Source organism: Silurus meridionalis, chromosome 21 (genome assembly GCF_014805685.1).
Source record: "Silurus meridionalis isolate SWU-2019-XX chromosome 21, ASM1480568v1, whole genome shotgun sequence".
Taxonomy (NCBI): Eukaryota; Metazoa; Chordata; class Actinopteri; order Siluriformes; family Siluridae; genus Silurus; species Silurus meridionalis.
In genome coordinates, this window is record NC_060904.1 from 7,339,113 (window position 1) to 7,361,173 (window position 22,061).

General features: G+C 39.1%; 1 protein-coding gene across 1 annotated transcript in view; it reads right to left on the reverse strand.

Moving 5' to 3' along the window:
* The window catches only part of LOC124403782 (contactin-associated protein-like 2), a 264,257-nt gene that overhangs the window by 120,107 nt on the left and 122,089 nt on the right, over positions 1-22,061 (reverse strand). Inside the window, 4 exon segments of the mRNA XM_046877556.1 lie at positions 6,491-6,675; positions 7,063-7,266; positions 11,582-11,729; positions 20,749-20,942. Of these exon segments, the coding sequence (XP_046733512.1) occupies positions 6,491-6,675; positions 7,063-7,266; positions 11,582-11,729; positions 20,749-20,942 (731 nt within the window).

The following is a 22,061-nucleotide window of genomic DNA, read 5'->3' on the forward strand; positions in this document are numbered from 1 at the left end:
ATCTTTGAGGAGTTTCAGTCAGGTTTTAGGCCCCATCATAGTACAGAAACTGCCCTAGTTAAAATCACTAATTACCTGTTTTTAGCTTCAGACCAAGGCTTCATCTCGCTGTTAGTTTTACTAGATCTTAGTGCTGCGTTCGACACTATAGATCATGATCTTCTTCTAGATCGCTTACAGAATTACATTGGCATTCAGGGACAGGCATTAAGCTGGTTTAAATCCTACCTGTCTGATCGTTACCATTTTGTAGATTTAAATGGAGAGCTATCCAGGCTAATGCTAGTGAGCTATGGCGTGCCACAAGGTTAAGTTCTAGGACCCCTGCTCTTCACAATATACATGCTTCCCTTAGGAAATATTATTAGAAGGCATGGAATTAGCTTCCATTGTTATGCTGAAGATACTCAGCTATATATTTCATCTAAGCCAGGCGATATAGCTCAATTAACCCGGATAACTGAGTGTGTTAAGGAAATAAGAGATTGCAGAGAAGCTCGTCCATGCGTTTATGACCTCCAGAATAGACTACTGTAATGCGTTACTAGGTGGATGACCTGCGTCATTAATAAACAAGCTTCAGTTAGTTTAGAATGCGGCAGCCAGAATTCTCACAAGGTCAAGAAAATATGATCACATAACCCCAATCTTATCGTCCCTACATTGGCTTCCGGTTAAGTTTCGAATAGACTACAAACTACTGCTACTCACTTATAAAGCACTAAATGGATTGGCTCCCATGTATCTCTCCAGTCTTCTAACGCTACAATCCGTCACGCTCCCTGAGATCTCAAAACTCTGGGCTTCTAGTAGTTCCTAGAATAGCAAAGTCCACTAAAGGTGGTAGAGCGTTTTCACATTTAGCTCCTAAACTCTGGAATAGTCTTCCTGACAGTGTTCGGGGCTCAGACACACTCACCCAGTTTAAGTGCAGATTAAAAACATATCTTTTTTAGCAAAGCCTACACATAACACACATCGCATTATAACCTTGTGCTCCAGAACATCTGATCACATGCACATTATCAACTTGTGCTGGTAATATCATGAACAGCAGCTACGCTAATTCCTCTCCACTGCTTCTCTTTCTCTCCCCATCCCGAGGCTTCCTGAGGTTTGGCCAGCTCCAGTCACGTCCCTCCTCATGAAGATTATGGACTTTAAAGAAGTAGATGCCAAACTCGCAAACATCCTGAACCATCTAGAGACGTACCAGTGGCAATTGGATCCTACTGCATGTGTGGAGTTTGACATTGGACTTCCTGAAGTGTTTAAAGGCTCTGGCATGGAGGAGCTGATGCTGGATCTGTGATGATCACAAATGTTGAGCTCAGTAGCTCCTACTTTTATACCAAAGACTGTTGAAAGAACATTTACTTATAATCTTATACTCCAGTGCTCATGTTAGTTCTCACTCTCCAGTGTTCTGTATTGTTGAAAGATTTATGATCAAACTCTTGATGTCACCCAAATGAGGATGGGTTCCCCTTTTGAGTCTGGTTCCTCTCGAGGTTTCTTCCTCATTACATCTAAGGGAGTTTTTCCTTGCCAATTGGATCCCACTGCATGTGTGGAGTTTGACATTGGACTTCCTGAAGTGTTTAAAGGCTCTGGCATGGAGAAGCTGATGCTGGATCTGTGATGATCACAAATGTTGAGCTCAGTAGCTCCTACGTTTATACCAAAGACTGTTGAAAGAACATTTACTTATAATCTTATACTCCAGTGCTCATGTTAGTTCTCACTCTCCAGTGTTCTGTATTGTTGAAAGATTTATGATCAAACTCTTGATGTCACCCAAATGAGGATGGGTTCCCCTTTTGAGTCTGGTTCCTCTCGAGGTTTCTTCCTCATTACATCTAAGGAAGTTTTTCCTTGCCACAGTCGCCATGGCTTGCTCATCAGGGATAAATGCACACCATTCACCTGACTGTTGATTTCTGTAAAGCTGCTTTGAGACAATGCCTGTTGTGAAAAGCGCTATACAAATAAACTTGACTTGACGTCCCGGAGTGACACTCCAGTGGACCTGGCCGCAGAGGCCGCCACACTCCCGCGGAGCGAGCCCTGACCGTGATCGGAGCAGGGACCAGGTCTCGCAGCCGAACAACTGCACCCACCACCTCCAAGGACTCGTCCTGTGGAGATAAGCACCCAGTGCTAGCACTGGACACAGCCGTGCCTCGTAACCCCTGGTCGGGGGCTATAAACAATGGAGGGCAGAATGCCTGTAACACAACACATCGCGTGGGAGCACCCAGCCTCGTGTAAAAGAAACACTCTGGCCATGCCAGAGCGGGACGAGGCAACTACCAAGTCCCAGACAGGCACTCTGAGTCGCGTCCCGGGCCACAGCCTCTGGGTGCTGCGGAGGAAACATGTCACCAATGGGACCTACCCAGCGAACACGGAAACCCTCAGGGTCAAAGGGGTTAACCCTGCGGCAAACTGTACCTGCAAAAACACCAGAACTGAACCAACCGGGCAGTTAACTGTGTCCAAGTCATGGTGCTCACACCGTGATGCGAACAGTCGCCATCGTGCGGCGTATGACCTCCTCGTGGAGGGAGCTCTGGAGTGGAGAAGGGCCTCTACTACCTCGGTAGAGGAACAGCCGCTATGAACCGCGCCCCCTTAGGGGCCACAGCCTCCACAACCCCAGGCGGGGGTGAACCAGGGTTCCGCCCGCCATCGAGGTGCTACCAGGAGGAGACAGACTCCCTCCCGGCGAACTCATTCCAGAACTCCCGAGAGCAGCGCGACCGGGGGAAAGGCGTACAGGCGTAGCCTCGGCCAAGACCGTCCCATGGCAGCCACTGTCTCGACAGGGCGTCTGCTCAGACACCCAACCGTCCCGGGATGTAAACGGCTCTAAATGAGAGGAGTTCGTCCCGGGACCACAAAAGGACCTCCTGCACCAGTTGTTTGCAAGGGCGAGACCGGAGGCCCCCCTGGTGGTTGATGTACGAGGCCACCGCAGTATTGTCCGTGCGGACCAACACATAGCGATCTCTAAGGACTGGGAGGAAGTGTTGTAACCCCAACAACACTGCCAGCATCTCCCGGCAACCTATGTGCCACAAGAGACGTGGGCCGCTCCACAGACCCTGGGCGGAGTGGCCACTCATGACCACTCCCCACCTTGTAAGGGAAGCGTCCGTCGTTAGCGTTACGCGACGACAAGGAGTCCCTAAAACGGGGCCTCGGGACAGAACGTAGGGTCCTACCATGCAACCAAGGTTTAAAGGGCACACCGCGAGACCCTCCTGCCCCAGAGCCACCACTGGAGGGGCCACATGTGGAGAAGGCCGAGCGGAAATACACTGGACGCTGCCGACATGAAACCCAGCAGCCTCTGGAACTGCCTCACAGTGACTGGCTGGCCTGCTCCTACCCTCCTGACTGCCCTCCCACCTCGGAGGAAGAATACGGAGCACCGCGTCACACGCACCGGGAAAAGAACCTTTTCCAAACGAGCGCAATCCCCGGGGGACGGGAGCTCAGCTAGCAGCCAGGAACGCATAGCCACACGGCTAAAATGCTAACTGCCGATACCTTCAAGAGCCGAAGCCGCGAGGGAGAGCGCTCCCCGAAAATTCTCCCACCTAGGAGGAAGAATACGGAGCACCGCGTCACACGCACCGGAGAAGGAACCGCCAAACGAGCGCAATCCCTGGGGAACAGGAGCTCACCTCGCAGCCGGGAGCGCATAGCTGCACGGCTAAAATGCTAACAACCGATACCCTCGAGAGCCGACTAAGCACGCTCCTAAGCTAAGCAAACAACACATCGACCCCCTCGGAATGAATCGGGGCAAGCAGGAAACATGCAGACTGAATTCTGCCTGCATATAAGCTCATGACTGCACAGATAACACACTCAAAGCGCTTACCTGAACAAGCAGAAGCTAATGGCGCTACCACCGCACAGCCATCTTGTAGCTTCCTGGTTTACGCGACGTTGCCTGTCTATGACGTCACGGCTTGCCTATTGGCTAGATTTCACACGTAGTGTTTCGACGCAGCTCGAGTTCCTGAAGGGGAACTGATGCTATAATCGTTTGGGCTCAAACATCAGGATCAGATATTTAACACAATTAAAGCAATTACCCATGATATATAATCCAATCCAGCTTAGAGCTAAGAAGTTGACAATTGTATGTTTATAAGAACCACATGCAAGCATCTCTGGATGGTCCTTCTGTCTCAGCATGTACAGAAGTAAATGACCTTGGTGTTATTATTGACTCTGCTCTTTTCTGGTGAGTCTCATGTGGATAAAATTACCAAGATAGGCTTCTCTCATCTTATAAATATTGCTAAAATATGTTGTTACAGGATTCAGAAAATAAGTTATGCATTTGCATCTAGATTGGACTATTGTAATGCCTTACTGACTGGATGTTCTTGTAAGTGTATGCAGCAGCAAGAGTCCCTACCAAAATCAGGAAATATGATTGTGTCACTCCGTCTTATTCAGTTGACACTGGCTCCCAATTAAATATCTCATTGATTGTAAAATTCTATTAATGATGTATAAAGCATTGAATGGTCTTGTGCCACAGCATCTGAATACATTTTTGTTTCATTATGATCCACCCCCCTACTTCAGTCAAAAGGTGCAGGCTATTTGTTGGTACCTAAATAATGTGGACTACAGCAGGGTCAGAGCTTTCTCTTATAAAAACCACACACAGTTGTGGAACAGTCTTCCAATTGTTCAAGACTCAGACACAGTCTCAGGGGTCAATCCTACTGTACGCTGAAAACACATTTATTTAATCAAGCCGTTTGACAGTAGGTTTTTCTAAACTAAAGGAGAGAATCTGAAGGGATCATGGATATAAACTATGAGGGTGGATTTGGACTGTAATTAATATCAACAGTCTGCTACAATGGCTTTAGACTGCAGTTTACATACATAGTTCTGCTTTTAAGTGCCTATTACTGCACAGTATAACTCAACAATGATTGAACAATGAACAACAATTACTATAACATTTGGTGTCACCCAGCTGAGGATGTGTTCCCTTTTGAGTCTGGTTCTTCTCAAGGTTTCTTTCTCATACCATTGAAGGAACAAACTTATATATTCCAACTTCATAACTAACCTTTATATCTAGGTAAAGTTGCTTTGGGACAATGTCCATTGTTCTTCATTTTGGCTTCTCTCATTAGGGGTCGCCATCCATATTCGTGATCCGATTTGGCACATGTTTTTACGCTGGATGCCCTTCCTAACGCAACCCTCCCCATTTATCCGGGCTTGGGACCAGCACTCAGAGTGCACTGGACAATTTCTATTGTTAAAAATGCTAAACAAATAAAACTGAATTTAATTGAATTTGCCTTCAGATTCATGACTAGCCAATGGCAATTCAATGGCCTTTCCCAGAACATTAGGAAGAACACACATTCACACAGAGATGTGGGGAAAATTGAGAATTATTGGAAACACTGGACAGTTTGAATTTTACATTAACAGTAATAAGAGATATATAAACTGGGGACCATGGTTTAAAGTAGCAGCACTATTTGCTGCATCACTTTGCAAACCAAACTCATTTATATGTGAATTAATGCAGTGTATATCTTTCAGTAGAAAAACAATAATAAGATCATTATTTTACCACACCAGTTTTAAATGCATGCTAGCAGACATAGCTAAATTAAAAAATGCATTTATTATTAGTAAATTAAATAGTGATATTAAAAAAATCTAATAAATGAATTTGGATTAATATTTATTATGTTATTAACTTAAGTAATGCTCAAAAATATAAGATCGTAAATGAAGCATTAAGTGTTTATTCAGTGAATCAGTGAAGAGAATACATTTTATGAGCACCAGAGCTCTGCCCAATAAATTATGTCAGCTATTGCTTTAAACAATCACTTTCACGTTTTAAATAAATTCTTTATACATCTCATTAGACAGCATTAAAGCTGTGTGATCAAATTAACATGCTGCCATTTACATTCCTAATGTGTATAAACAGCATGCTAATAAGCGATTGCAAATCCCACCAGCATCTGCTGGAGAGAAACCATAATCATGAGGTTTATGATAGTATGCCTTACAGTCTTATTCCAGTGGATAGTAAGTGTAAAATGCAACAGCCAAATTAGTCCCACGTCATTTTAACTCAAACCCTTGCGAGTATTGAGGTTGCACTGTATATATATATATATATATATATATATATATATATATATATATATATATATATTATTATTATTATTATTATTATGTCTCTGGTGCTCAAAATATTTATTCTCTTCAGTGATTCACAATTTAATATTCACGAGCAATATTCATATAAATATGAATCAAAATTCATTTATTTGATTTGCTTAATATCAATAGTTAATTCAATAATAATTAGTGAATTAATAATTTCTATTTCAGGTATGTCTGCTATGTCTGCATTGATGTAGTTAATTTACTTAAAACAATATACTTAATGCCCAAAAATGTGTTGAGCACTTGCCTCGTAGTCAAGGTCGAGGTGGTCAAAATCGCCATTGGTACGAAAGTGCCGAGTGTGCTGATCCAGGCTAAAGTTGACATTTCTCCGGTACCGTTCAATCACAACTGAGTGCCAGTGATGATCATCCAGCAAGCTGCCACTGCTCACCGAGGTATGCCCCAAAATAGAACTGTACTGGTTACTGCCTGTCTTTCACAAAGAAACACAAATATACAGCATTTACATTATAACATTTAACAAAATACACACATGTACTCTTTACACATTTTTATGCTGTATACAATATAAGCTGGCAAACAGGAGCGGGACCAACATATTTAAATCTGAAGTTCAATGCCAGGAGTCTTGTGATTTCTTGTTCTATCTGGAATTGTTATGGTCACTAAAACATTTTAGCAGCAGAAGCAATGACACTTATTGCCAGATTACTGAAGTAATAATGGCATTTAAAGCTTTCTTAGTAATATAGTGTTTAGTGTTTTTATGCATAAATCCTTTGTGTGAGCACTTAATACTTCTTAAGGGTGACCAATTTACAGATATACTGTAGTAATGAGGATGGAGAGCCGTACCAAGGTTTATCTGAAGCAAAAGTCTTCCTTTCCTCAGTTCAAGTGTGATGTAGTCACCCTGCTGACCTTCGCCATGCAAGATCACCCCATCACTTTCGCCCGTCTTAAATTTCAGTGCTATCACATCCTTCAGGATCTTCATCTTTTTCATCTTGAATCTGTAGGAGATTACGCCTTGGCCATCAAAGTGAATCACATCGGCCCCTACAGCACCAGAGTCAAACAGAGAGAGAGTATGGATAGGCATAAAATAAGGTTGGCTATGTTTGTTCAGACATGGCTGAGAATCCTGCTTGCTTTAGGTGAATTACACTGTGGGAAGTTGTTGAGTTGAAAACACATCTAAGATTCTCTGATATAATCTGCTTTAGCAGGATCAAAGCATCTGTAAATTCAGACCTTTATTTGCCTCTGAGGTATACAGAATATACTTTAAACAACATGTATAATCAATTTCATGAGGGCTCTTTATATTAGGTTTGCAGCAGTGCTATAAAAGCCCAAGTCATAAACTTGTTTTTTTGTTCTGGTTTTCAAAAAGCTGAATGGAGACTTATTCCATTTCATTTTTATTACAGAGAGACTGATCAAATTTAATTAATGCTTTATTAAAGGGAAAATCCTTGTGTTGATTTTGTAATGGAATTAATATGAAGTGCTCTCATTCTGGAGCATGGAGAGAAACAGCAGAACAGAAAGCAGCCAGAGTGGCAAAGAGCAAGACAAGAGAGAGAACAATCACAGAAGTGTACAGTGCAGTCTAGCAGTATGAAAGAGTCGGCACTTGGTTAACAAGCCACACTCTTGATTTCAGAGTGGACTTATTCAATTTGGTAACAGTCATAACCTTTGTCATGCTAACGGGAACAAAGTATGGAATATCCAACAGGGTGATGTATGGCAAGTAGCTTCTCTAATATTCTTGTTCTGGTTGTCATGAAGACCTGCTTTGATCCACCTCCAAATGTGCTGAATGAAAGCACTAGCAAAATGCTGGGTTGGCTAATTACTTACTCAGTGGATGCAACATGATTATAGAAACATCCATACCAAAATAAAATCAAGGCCTCAGCTAGGGATATGATTGAGCTCTAGTTTTAAAGTCTGGTCATGAGAATGTGCTTCTCACACTGAAAAAAAGGTAGGTTTAATGTTATCTAAGGAAGCCCAAAATTCTTTTATCTGTCAGTCAGCACCAGAACATCAAAGCAAAGTTTTATGCTAAAGCAAAGAATGTTGATGAAGAATGTCTCCAGGTTACATATGTAACCATGGTTCCCAGAGGGAACGAGACGCTGTGTCAACATCGGTTTTGGAAACACTTTCAATTTGTTCATGCTCTCAATCACGTGTGTAATCCGTCAAATTTAAAGTGCGGCGTCACCAGTGTGCTAAGATAGTGCCTCAAACACAACAGCCAAGTCCCACGCAGGCAATCTAGTTCAGACAGGAGTCCTCCGCCTCTAGGTGCTACAAAAAAAAAAAATGCGTAACCAGCAGGTTTCTAAAAGTGATAGCCCCACCAGGGTGTGGTGGTATGCATTGAAATAGCAGATGCATAGACTTTAGGGGTGGATAGAGCCAACCCTTTGGTGAACTGTTTTTAAAGGAATTACAGCACTCAACCAACGGGGCAGTTAACTGGATCCAATTGGTGCTGATCGCACCATACACTGAACAGGTGCCATCCAGCAGCATACAACCTCCTCGTGGAGGGAGCTCTGGATTGGAAAATGGTCTCTACCACCTTGGTTCAGAGACCGCAGGCTAGGAGCTCTCCCCCCAGGGGCCACAGCCACAGCTTCCACAGCTCTGTGCGGGGGTTACATACTGTGCACCCTGACCAGGTCCGCAAGCCATGGTCTGCCCGGCCACCATGAGGCCACCGGAAGGAGACAGACTCTGTCTCTTCAGAACTCCCGGAAGCAGCGCGAGAGGGGGAAAGGCGTACAAGCACAGCCTCGGCTTCCCCTGAACCAAGGCGTCCATCCCTAGGGAGGCTGGGGGTGTCATGGAGAACCAGAGGGAGCAGTGCGATGCCTCTTGAGTCGCAAGCTAGTCCACCTGAGCTCTGTAAAATCTCCAGCAAATTTGCTTCTGCACCTCAGGGTGGAGTCACTATTCCCCAGGCCTCGGCCCTTGTCTAAGCGATGACCAGGAACTCCTAGAACAGGGCTTGAGACAGGAACCACACATCTAAAGCAAGTAGGACTTGGCGCATGACCTTGATCATACGGGGTGGATTGCACCTCTGAGAGAACCCTCGGGCTCTGAGGCACCACTGAAAGGGTCTCATGTGCAGGAGGCCAAGTGGAACCACATTGAATGCTGCAGCCTTTTAACCCCAGCAGTCACTGGAATTGCTTGACAGTGAGTGACTGTCCTCCTCTGACCATCCTGGCGGCCATAAGGATGGACGCAATGCGGGCAGGAGACAGCTGCCCATGCAAGGGTCGAATCACATGCAACGCCTAAATAAGTGATTTTCTGTAATAGAGAAAGCACACTCTTTTTGGCGTTCAGCGGTAACCCCAGTTCCTTCATGTGAGCGAGAACGACATCTTGATGCCGGACAGCTAACTGCTCTGATTAAGCTAGAATCTACCAATCATCTATATAGTTTCAAATGCGGATGCCCTAAAGTCTCAGAGGGACCAGGGCTGTGTTCACACACTTCGTGAAGGTGTTGGGTCAGAGGGCAAGGCCAAATGGAAGTACCTGATATTGGTAAGCTTTGGTTCCCCAAATGCGAACCCCAGCAACTTCCTGTAAGAAGGAAGGAAGGACGGATACATGGACATATGCAACCGACGCACAGGCTGGAACAGTTACTTGCTTTTATTTCTTTCCATATAAGGGGACAAACACATACAGAGCGCTTTCTGAACAAACAGAAGTTAGAGCTGGCTTCACTCCATATGCTTTTATAGCTTCTTGGTCATGACACTGCCTGTGCTTTCCATTGGACGAATTACACAGCGTGCACAAGGATTCAGAGCACAGGATTCAGAGCGTGCACAACGCGGAAGCCAAAGCATTGTTGACGCAGCTCGAATTCCTGAAAGGGAACAATGCTATGCACCCAGAAATTTTGCATAACAAGAGACAAAGGACAATATTTTTATGATAGTCTACAACATGCAATCAAATAGCGAATCATGGAAGACATCATAATTGTGGAAAACATCAAGGAGGAAAACATTGGAGATGTCATAGATCATAGGAAAGTCTCCTATTAAATCGCTAATAAAAAGCACTCAGGGCAAAATGTGGAATGGTCTGATCGAAAAGCACATATGGATCTTAAGGTCAGGTGTCCACAAACCTTTGTCCATATAGTGTAATTTCTTGTAATTGCTTTAGATCATATTTGGCATACATGTGACACACACAATCTGCAGTGAGGACCTTTGTAAAACAACTAGGCAAAAGTGACAAAGAACATCTAGAGGGTAAATAACATAGTCCATAAAAAAAACGAAACAGAGAAAGCCCACAAAACACCTGAAGTAAAGGGAAGAATAATAGAAATGGATGTTGTACATGGATTACCATTACCCTTAGAGAGCCATCAGGTTTGAAGAAACATACTGGCATACTTGGCTGAACAGTCACTTTTTAGAAATGACTGCCAGTTAATCGGTCATTTAACAGCTGTTTGTGTGCTTGTTGAAACACCATAAAGATGCTTTGCTATCTAATAAAATGAGGTTATTGGGTAAAATAAGTGATTTTTTAACCTACCTGAATGAAGGCAACTTTTTTATTTTTCAAATAATAACCTTTGCCACACATTATGACTTTGTGGGACATTTGTAAAGTGGTGAAATGGAAGTTACCTTTTGAGATCTGCCTTTGACAAATCTTGGAGGCAAAATATTAAATTGCAGCCTATGCGCTCTATGATCCGCATATTTGATTTGTGACATGTTTTACGCTGGATGCCCTTCCTAACACAACCCTCCCTATTTATCCGGGCTTGGGACCGGCACTAAGACTGCACTGGGTTGTGCAACCCTAATGGCTGGGTTTTAGAAATTAGTTTACTAGAGGGACAGCGCATGTATGATGTTTTAGAGACAAGGTGAGGAAGGCGAGATTGAGATGGTTTGGACATGTGCAGAGGAAGGACATTGGTTATATTGGTAGGAGAATGCTGAGATTGGAGCCACCAAGAAGGAGGAAAAGAGGAAGACCAGGGAGAAGGTTTATGGATGTGGTAAGGTAGTTGGTTTAAAAGAGGCAGATGTAGAGAACAGGGGGGTATGAAGACAGATGATCCGTTGTGGCAACCCCTACTTTGAGATAAGACCTCTTCTAGTTCTGAAATTAACTGTTAGCCCAAAAGCAAAATTAATTAGAGGTTTTTACAAGTACTCATAATCCCATGATTGACTATAGAACCCGCAGTCCATTCGGGTTTACAATGTTGCCAAGAATGGCCATAAGATAAGCATAGCAGAGTAAAAAAAAATGTAATTCAAATATATTTGTGTGTGTTGAAAGTGTGTGAACTCACAATATGGGCAGCCATAGATTTCTATCCGCAGACCAATCTGACCCTCTTCACTCCAGCCCAGGGGGATAAAGCGTAGATATCGTGCAACGATGCTGTGCTGAAGATCATGACGTACTACACTCTCTGTGTTAGAGTTTCCTGTAAAGACCTGCAAAAAAGTGGCACATATATTTCAGTATTATATGCAAGGAATTCGTTTTGTATAATAAAATGCTGAAAACAAAATGTAAAAGAAGTCAAATTAAAAATACAATTTTCAGGTTATGCCTTGAAATGACTATTAGATACCCAGAATGTGTTATCTGCTACGATTTGTGTGTTAATTGGATACATTTGGCAAGTGGTTGATTGAAACAGCTTCTTAATCTAAAGCCCAATAGTTTAAACCATATACTCTTGTGTTTGCTTTAATAATAATTGAATTTAATTAATGCCAATGTCACAACATCACTGTAGACCTGAATATCATTCCACCATTTAACCTGTGTATAATAAACCATTATACATCTTAGGTATCTGATTTTCCTATTGTCTTATTATCCGGCTTATTAGAAGAGAACTTCAGTAGAGAAATACAAAGTGTAACAACTATTCAGCAGCCTGAATTCATGCAGATATTTCAACTAGGCTTGTTGCAGTTTTCTGTTCACATACAATACCATCTGGCATTCATTCAGGTTTGACCTCTTGCATCCACCAGAGGCATTACTTTTTATTAGTATTCTAGTGTATAATAAAAAGTCAGCTAATAGGTGGAAAAGTTTCTTCTCACCTATTGTTTTTTACCTGTAAAACCTGCTTTATCTTTAAACATGTCTAAAATATTAAAATAAAATATTTGAAAATGCACTGCAAACAGTAAGATTTAAAAAGCAGCCAGAGGTTAACCTTAATCAATTTGTGAGAGTAAATGTGATGTATTAGAACCTGTGTCTGTGTGTCTGGCCCCTAAAACTGAATTTCCAACAGAAGTCACTGTCCAATAAACACTTTTAAGAGCTCTTAGCAACCATCCCTTTTATATCCTCAAGTGGTAATTGTTCTGTGAAGGTTGTTCACCTTACCTCACCCTATCATTGCAGACTTAATTGCTTAGCAAAAAGAATGCTTCAACACCCTGGCAGCAAGATTATACTGAGATAAACATGTAGCTAAGTCCTGGAGCTTTGGTCAAGGTCATATTGCCCAATTTTGATTTTCGTAGTACCCAATAAAATAATCCTTGTTGTAGCCATCAGATGCATCACTGAATAGATGAATAGCTGAATAGCATTTATCCAACTCTCACTTTATATTACATTAATATTGGGTCTCCCTAAATATACAATGTTGGTTGACTGGTGCATACCATCACTACGGTCTATTGATGGTCCAGATATAATCTGCAAATTTTGTGTAGCAATCATTGCTTCATTACTCCTTGCCATCATTACTTCTTGCCTTAACTTTCTAGCCTTGCAAATACATTAAAGGGAACAGCAGTGTGATAAATGTTTAGTAAAATACAAGACCTAATAGATTTGGGCAGTTGTTCTTATAAGGAAGTCTGTTAATTCCAAGCTGCCTTCAAAACTCTCAAAGAATTAGACAATGTCCAGTAGCTATTGTGTATTCAGAATAAACCTTCCAGTTATAGTGGTTAAGACGTTGGACTTTGGATCCGAAGGTCTTGAATTCATATATATATATATATATATATATATATATATATATATATATATATATATATATATATATATATATATATATATACATCAATCTAATTTTTCCATCAATCTAATTTTTGCTAAATTAGATTGCATTAATTAGAGCAATTCTATTTTATTATTTTCTTTTTTATAAAATATTAAATATTCTTTGGGAATTTCAAGTCCTGACAACACAAAGCAAATGCAAATGCACGTCAAATGCATGTAAAGGCAGGAGAAATGTATGAAACTCGATGCAGACATTAATCTAAGCTCAAGTCTAAACCCGGTGGTCGAATCATTAAATCATTATAGCTCAATGTGTAATAATAATTTTAAAAAAATCAGCATATGTTTAAATAATTTGCATTATTCTCAGCACACATTTTAGTCACATGCAAATCCATATACTGTACATGGTCGTTCTTTTAGCTCTGACAAATAATGAAGCTGGGTTTTATATATATATAGCTTTTATTTCCTTGTGGTCTCCAGAAATCCATGTTTGGATTTATTTGAATTGTATTGATTCCTATGTAAATCATCTGCTTGATGGTCTATTTAATAGATCTGGGTTGCCTAATGGGTATTTTCTACATCCTCAGTATCTGTTTTTCTAATGGAAATGTCAAGATGTCTAAAGGAAACTGACAAGAACGTCTCGGGTTTTCTATGACATAAACATTTCAGAGTTGGGCACTTAAAATGTGTTCTGGTTTTCTAAAAACTGAATCTTACATCCCTACAATCAATATTAAGAAAGAAAGAAAGAAAGAAAGAAAGAAAGAAAGAAAGAAAGAAAGAAAGAAAGAAAGAAAGAAAGAAAGAAAGAAAGAAAGAAAAACTTCTGTAGTAAAATGACATTGCTCCTAACAGAGTTAAATTTTCAGAAAGCTTGCCAAAATCATCCAGAGAGTATGCCAAAAACAAGCCACATGTTTTGAAGTGCAAATAATCTGTTATTAGTTAAATTATGCAGTTCTAAATTTATCTCTGGATAATATATTTTGGAAATACCAAATTCTACAAATAACAGAGGATGAAAAGTTAAAATATAAGAAACAATTACAGTAATTAACACTTTATTTAAACTTTAAACAATTATTTAAACTGTGTGGCTGGCTTTCCAATAAATAAAGCTTAAACACGAACTGAACTTGATTTAGACAAAAGTCTGTACAAACAAAACATTCATATTTATTGTATTTGTCCCTCCAATTCCCTTTGACAAAATGTTTACTCTTTACCAGCTTCAATTCACTGGACTCCTATTTTCATGTCTAAGAACTTTTCCCAACTAAAGTCCTCAATATTCCTCACTTCTTATTAACAGACTATTAATATTAGACCTATTAACAGAAACTGCATTTCTAAACTTTGCATCTATTATGAAACAATCCGCATATAAATCATTCAAACAGCCTTCACCCATAATCAAGAGCTGAAATTTAACATAAAATTTATTTACCAACAAACTTGCTTCAGAGCTACTGTGCTTTGAATTGTAATTGTACTTTAAATCTATGACTGAAACACTTCAGAGACTTATAAAGTACAAAAATGTAGCAGGCAGTAATCCAAAACCATAAACAGAAAAAAGGTCAGTTAATTGACAAATGGTTGTAAGACTGCACAGTTTCACCTTTGTTTAGCCACAAAGCAGTGGACCTTGCACTTTACCTGTCATCTGTGAAATGAGAAATGCCATTCTATTTCTATGAGCCGTCAAATATTAAGACAAATAATATAGAAAATATTTTGGCAGAAAACAAATGTTTGTAGGAAATATTTAGCTGGATTTCCATCATATTTGATAGACTGGACTATGAGAGGTCTGGAATGAGGAGCTAAGAAAAATGAATAAGGGATTTGAATCACTAATCTTTGGAGCTGATTAGTTTCTCAGGGTAAAATTAATGGAAGTAATGTGTTGCTTTTGCTCACAAATTGCATATCCCTGAACTGTGATGGCTTAATGCATATCACTGACATCTTCTGCACCAATATTAGCAGCAAAGTTTTCTGTCATGAAAAACAGACAGGTGGGCAGGTACAAATTGGACAGCTACTTTATCAAATTTAACACTCATACTCATACGGTACGCCGCAAGTCCACCTCAGTTAATGTTAACCACATTCTTGCTGTTTGTAAACTAAACTATGAAAGTTGACTGATGCTACACACCTGTTTAGAGTTGCATAATAGTGGAGATTCAATAAAATTCCCAGCTTTTTACCATATTCTGTCTCTGCCAATAGACTGAGGCATAATACATATATCCGTAATAGCTATGCATCCATGATCATATAAACTGATCAAGAATTCGAAACACTTTCATTTTAATCTTTGAGTTTTAATAACTTTATAATAATGTATTATTCTCTTATTTGTAAACTTTATTGACCAGCTCTTTTCACAGAGCTTTCTTATGTGCAATGTAAATTAGTCTTCAAAGAAACCAAAAAAACATCAAAAATAAAATTTTACTTGACAAATTTTGCACCAATTTCCAAAAATGTTGGAAAGTTCTTTGTTATGTATGTAGTAATGTTATTCTTAAATAATATTTTATTTGTATAGCAATTTCAAAAAAAGATATTGCCCGAAAACAGCTTTACAGAAATTAAAAGATTATGAATATACATTTTAGCATCATATTTCAGTCCCTAGAAGTTTATCCCCAATAAGCAAGATTGTATGCAAAAGAAACCTTGAGAGGAACTACATTCAGAAGGGAAGGCATTTTCAACAGGGCAAATGTCCATTCATTCTAGTTTTATCATTTTTGAGGTTCACCATTTCGGGAACTTCGAAACGCTGTAGACTCCTCACAGCATGTGCTGTATGAGGAGCTCCTCATGGTCGTGACACGGGCCGCATCCAAGCTGGATCTAGCCTGGCCGGTCGAGAAGCAGAAGCAGCGCTCACCCAGTAAGCTGGATGAGCGTTTTCTGCGCTTCGTGTCACTGCCTCGTCACCGAGGCCTCCCGTTCTTCCCCGACCTGCACATCGAGGTGTCCAGGTCCTGGGAGACACCGTATGCTGCTCGCACCTTTTCTCAACACTCCTCGCTCTACGCAGACGTGGTTGGGAATAAGGAGTACGGCTACAGGGCGATGACGCTAGCCAGCTATCTCTCCCCTAGCATAGCATCGTCGCTAAAAGCCCCGGTGTTCCCAAAACGTTACGACGCAGGGTCTCATTCCCTCAGGGAACTAGGGTTACATATATAACCTAGAGATGTTATCAAATGTTCACTAATGGATGCTAGAAGGCAACAGCTAATTATCATTCTTTAGTGTTTGGTTTAGTCAGATTATTAAAATTATATGTATTGAGTTTATGACTTCTAAACTGCTATGATTTTCATTGGTAGTGATATCAGAAAAAGGTTTTATCAGTAGCACCTATAGACCACCACTTTTAAATACAATCACCTAGGGCACCCAGTAAAATCAAGAAATAAAAAATGCATTTCTTAAGAAGCATAGAAGGTTTTTCCACTTTGCTTGCATAATTTTATATATCTCATAACATAGAGGCAAAATTGGACAAGCCAATAAATAAATAAAAAAAATAAACAAAGTAACACAGAGGCAGGACATCAAACTCTATAGCATTTCAGTTTAATAAACTCTTAATAATTTGCTAAAATATAGATGCATGAATTGTCCTAGGTTTAAAACAACTAAATTAAAAAGAATTTGTATAGTTTTTTTTCAACAATGGACACTGTCCCAAAGCTGCTTTACATAAATATAAAGATCCAGGATATAGTTTTTCAAATTACTACGTTTGTCCCTATGAATGTTTCCATAATGAGCAAGCAAAAGGTGACAGTGACAAAAAGCTAATACGAGGAAGAAACCTTGAGAGGAACCAGACACAAAAGCGATCTGTACTTGCCCTACAGTAATGATCACATTAATCATCTTCATAAAAGGCATTTCTTATTTCAGAATAAATTTTTATGGGGAAAAAAATATGAATAGAGTAGCTAAAATAATCCTCTTTCACACATATTACAATTTGATAATTGCAGTTTCAGTATTGTGTAACTACATTCAAATTTGCCTAAAATGATAAAAATGCTAAATAAATAATAAATAAATAAAAAATAAAATAAATAGAATGTTTGAGATCAAAAGAAAGTAAATGCTATTTTAAATTTACAAAATCACAAAGACCACTGTGATGATTACAACTAGGATTTTTTGTAGCAATGTAATGGCAGTAGATGAGACTTTTCTTAAATGTCTTTCAATGCATGCCAGCTTTCATTTATTTATCATTATATTATCCAATAAAATATTTTTATATAAATTATATCTTGTTGACAGAAGAAATGTATGCCTAGGATTTAAGTAACATTTTCGCGAATTTTTGAGGCGCTTGAAGGTAAGTGCTTTGAGGTAAAAAAACTCGTCCAGTTATAAATCCATCATAAAAGGCTTCAGTCAATAAACTGCAGTAGAAAAAATGAGATCAAAAGATTTTCCTTTGTTTCTGAGTAGCATAGTAAAAATAAATATCCATATCACGTCAGAGCTTAAAAATCCCACTTGTAATATTCTGATTGACATGCCACCTCAACACTCCAAATACATTTCAGAATCATGAAGTATGAACAAGCCTCATTCCTTCTTTCAAATCACAAAGGTGTATAGTTGGACAGAAGTATACTATCTTAAAGATATTGGTTGAACATATGCGTGCATGGATTCATGGGTTGGTTTAGTATTAAGAGGGCTTCAAACTTGTTTCTCTTAACACTCATTCCTACAGTGTGCTGTACATATAGTGATATGTCCAATATCTGTAAGATCTATACGATGTAAGTATGAGGTCCTGTCTGGGCTAACACATCCCTGGTTTTCTCTGGTCTTATTTTCAAATAAGGAATACTTTTAGCAAAAGTTTTGTCCAAAGTATTAATTCTTGTTTAGTTTTTTTTATTCATTAAACCGAATACGGTTCGTGACACACTGTGTGCTGTGTTTTTCTTCCCTGGTCAGTTGGACACCACAGGCATCGTTGATCGCATCAGAGACCTCTCCTAAACCTCTCCAACTATTCATTTTTGTTCAGGCATGCTATAAAATCTAACAGCTTGATTAGTCTGAATATTTGTTATGATCATGTGCACATGCAGGGAATAATGTTGCTTTTATGAATTTTTTATAATAAAAGTAAAACAATTTGAATGAAGCAAGCAGTGATTATTTGCAGTATGTGTGACGATGGCCGACCGTTGTTGTAATAAAAGAGAAAAAAAGTTTTTTTCAGGAAAAAAGCACTACCGTAATTTCAGGACTATAAAGCGCACCCATATATAAGCCGCACCCACTGAATTTTACCAATTTTTTTTTTTTTTAAACATAAATAAGCCGCACTACAGTGTCTACACTAATGTACTTTACACAGGCTTTAACGAAAGACACGATTCACACGGTGTAACGGGTGAAATATGTTGCGCTTCCTTTAGGAGCATAGCGGTATTTTGGGAATAGCATGCCAGAAGCCAGCTATCCCGTCACCCTGACTCAACGCGTTAGAACGGCTTGTATCTAAACAGTAGCCGACCAAGAAAATCGTTGTTCACTGTCTTCCTCCTTCCTTTCACAACTATTTCTTTTGGGAGTTTATCTTTGGCATCGTCGTGCGTTTAAAAATCACCCGATGGTAGTTTTTTCTCCCGATGCAGTGCAGGTCAGAACACAGGTGAGGTGCGTTTTTTCGTTTCCATTCGGAAATTTCATTGGTCTGATGTTATGGGGTTCAGTATTTTGGCTTAAAGTTTTTGAAACTGGGAAAAACCCAGGAAATATTCATAAATTAGCCAATTCGTTGTTTAAGCCGCAGGGTTCAAAATGTGGGAAAAAAGCAGCGGTTTATAGTCCAAAAAATACGGTAGTTTTTTTTGTATTATTATTATTATTATTATTATTTTAAACCTTTATTTGACTTATGTTAACGTGTCACACTGTCAGTGGTGGATCTTCTGTAATTACTTTTTCTTAAATAAATCGTGATCTTCAGGTTCTTCAGTGTTTAAAAAATTCAAGATGATCTTTAATGAAGTTATATATTGTTATATGTGTTATATATTATGTTTTCAAGATAAATGATCAATTATCAATGTTTGAGCTAGTGCTAAAATGACATGGCTCCTAACAGAGCTACATGTAAACACTGTGAACATGTGAACATTGCAAATTACTTTCACTCTAGAATTTATTTTACAAATTCTGATGATACTTTTGTTTGTTCACATACAGTACATGAATACATTTAGGTGTGACAGTATAAAAGACAGTATAAAATGTCCTACAATTCTCAAACATAAGGAATCCACAAAGAAGCAATAAATGTCACCCAGTCTCCCAATTGCATGCATCTCAGCATTATATCATAAGTAAATATAGCTGTGTATCAAAATCATTTATTGGCTTGTGAAGGTAGACAAGTGCATCTCAATATTTTAAATAACATGCTAAACTCAACAAAAACACATGCATGTGCCCTAGGATCTACTACTTGGTTTAAACTTCTACATAAAAATATATACAAAAAGGGAAAGTAATTCCTTCCTTCTAGACCTAATAGGCACAACTGAATGTATTTTTTTTGTGTGAGCATCTAAGGGGCCAAATCCTAAAAGCAGTTTAGTCAAAATGTGATAGTGTCTCTGGATAGTGTTCTCTTCAACTGAAGGCCACTCTGTGCAGCTTGGGATGGTTTCTCATCAACGCCTTGGGTGGTTCCATGAAATTCCGGAGTAAGAACGGGCGCTTTGAGGATGGATTGGACTGTAGTTAATGTCAACAGTCTCCTACACTGACTCAGGAATATAGTTCGCTTCTGATCATCATCACTGTACCCCGCAACATTGTATATCTGCTACAAATGGACATTCGGTGCAACCCAGATGAGGAGGGGTTCCCTTTTGAGTCTGGTTCCTCTCAAGGTTTCTTCCTTATGCCATCTCGGGGAGTTTTTCCTTGCCACAGTCGCCACCGGCTCGCTCATCAGGGACAAACTTACTTATAAAGAACATATTCACTTTTAATCACCACATTATCTGTGTAAACCTGCTTTGAGACAATGTTCATTGTTAAAAGCGCTATACAAATAAAAATTAATTGAATTTAAAATGTCCACAAACAAAGACTTATTTTTTTATTAAGTTGATAAAAAAATGAATAATGAAAAAAAATATTTTTATTATTATTATTATTATTATTATTATTATTAATATTATTATTATTATACATTAATATACATTATGGAACAATTATTTAGGAAACCAAGCAAATTGACACAATTGTTAATACTGATGAAATCAATACAATCACTTACAAGTAATGAACTTGGACTTCTAGACCTTCATGCATATGAGATGCCATACTGTATTGACATTTCTTGAAGACTTAAAGTTTCTAAAAGCAGTAGTATAAATAATTCAGTAGGGAACTTACCCAGATGTTTCCATCTTGATGATAGGGTTTCCAGTTCCTGCCCATGTCACTGTAAAGTAGCCGGTAGTGTGTGGTCCAGTCTGAGCTGCTGTATCGGCCTTGAGTGGCGATAGCCGTCACCTGCTTCCTGCTGCCCAGGTCCACCTGCAGCCATGGATAATGATCAGTTTCGAGAGGTGACCAGCCTCCAGCACCTACAAAGCCCGAAAGCAATGGATTTATTTATCATGATCAGAAAGCATATATAATTTTCAGTATCACCATTAACCCTTTGAACTCATGGCTAATTCTTCTGTTATTGATACTAATGCATGGTATTTTAATTTTACCATAAATTTAGTATATCTAGTGATTACAGTGAAAGCAATAGGTATAATACATAATTATGATACTGTGAAATGCATATGTGGACCCATGTGTGGATTCAGTTATTTGTAAGCAGTATATGTTTGTTTTTTTTGTTTTTTTGCTTGCCCTGACATTAACATCACACATTTCTTTTTCTAATTCTCAGCAGATGATTTTTTTGCAATCATTCTGAATTCATAGTGTTTCAAAGTTCATAACAGTATTTTCTCTTACTCATTGGCTTTAGTTTCCATATCTGTAGATTTTGTGTCTTGTGAATGTCTTTAGGGGAAAATGACAAAAATAATGCAATACTAAAAGTTTTCTTTTCTGGTTGCAATGCTGATTCGTCTGCCTTGTTTTGAGGAGACACAAAATGAATGCTCTCCAATATAAAGACAAACTGTTCCATATGACATTATGGACATTAATATTAATGTAAATTTAATCATTTGCTTTGGGTTTTTTTTTTACTTAATTTACTTTAAATGATAAATAATAAAATATAATCCAATATTTTTATGAAATATAAGATTGTCGTTCTCACATGCGCTCCTGGATCCACACATACTATATACATAGAGGCCTCACCAGTTGTTCACAGTTCCCAGAAAGAGAAACAGCTAATAAAACATGAGGAGAGTCTGTCTGACCGGAGAGGTCCATTCTGCCATAAAATATATGTCTCCCTTTTTTATTCTAGTTATCATATCCTTCATATCAGTGGACTGGTTGAAACTTTGGTGAAAGATCTGGGTGGAGGAAAAGATATTTTAAAGACCATTGAGGTCTAATTTGATCTCTTTCTCTCTCTAATTAAATACTATCTGCATCTTATGCTGGCAACTTTGTCTACTGGTATGTATTTTTTTGTATGTGTATACCTTGTATTGTATTTGTGTTTTGAATAATATGTAAGTATGGTGAATTACGTACAACTTTCTAGCTGAAGACACATTTAAACA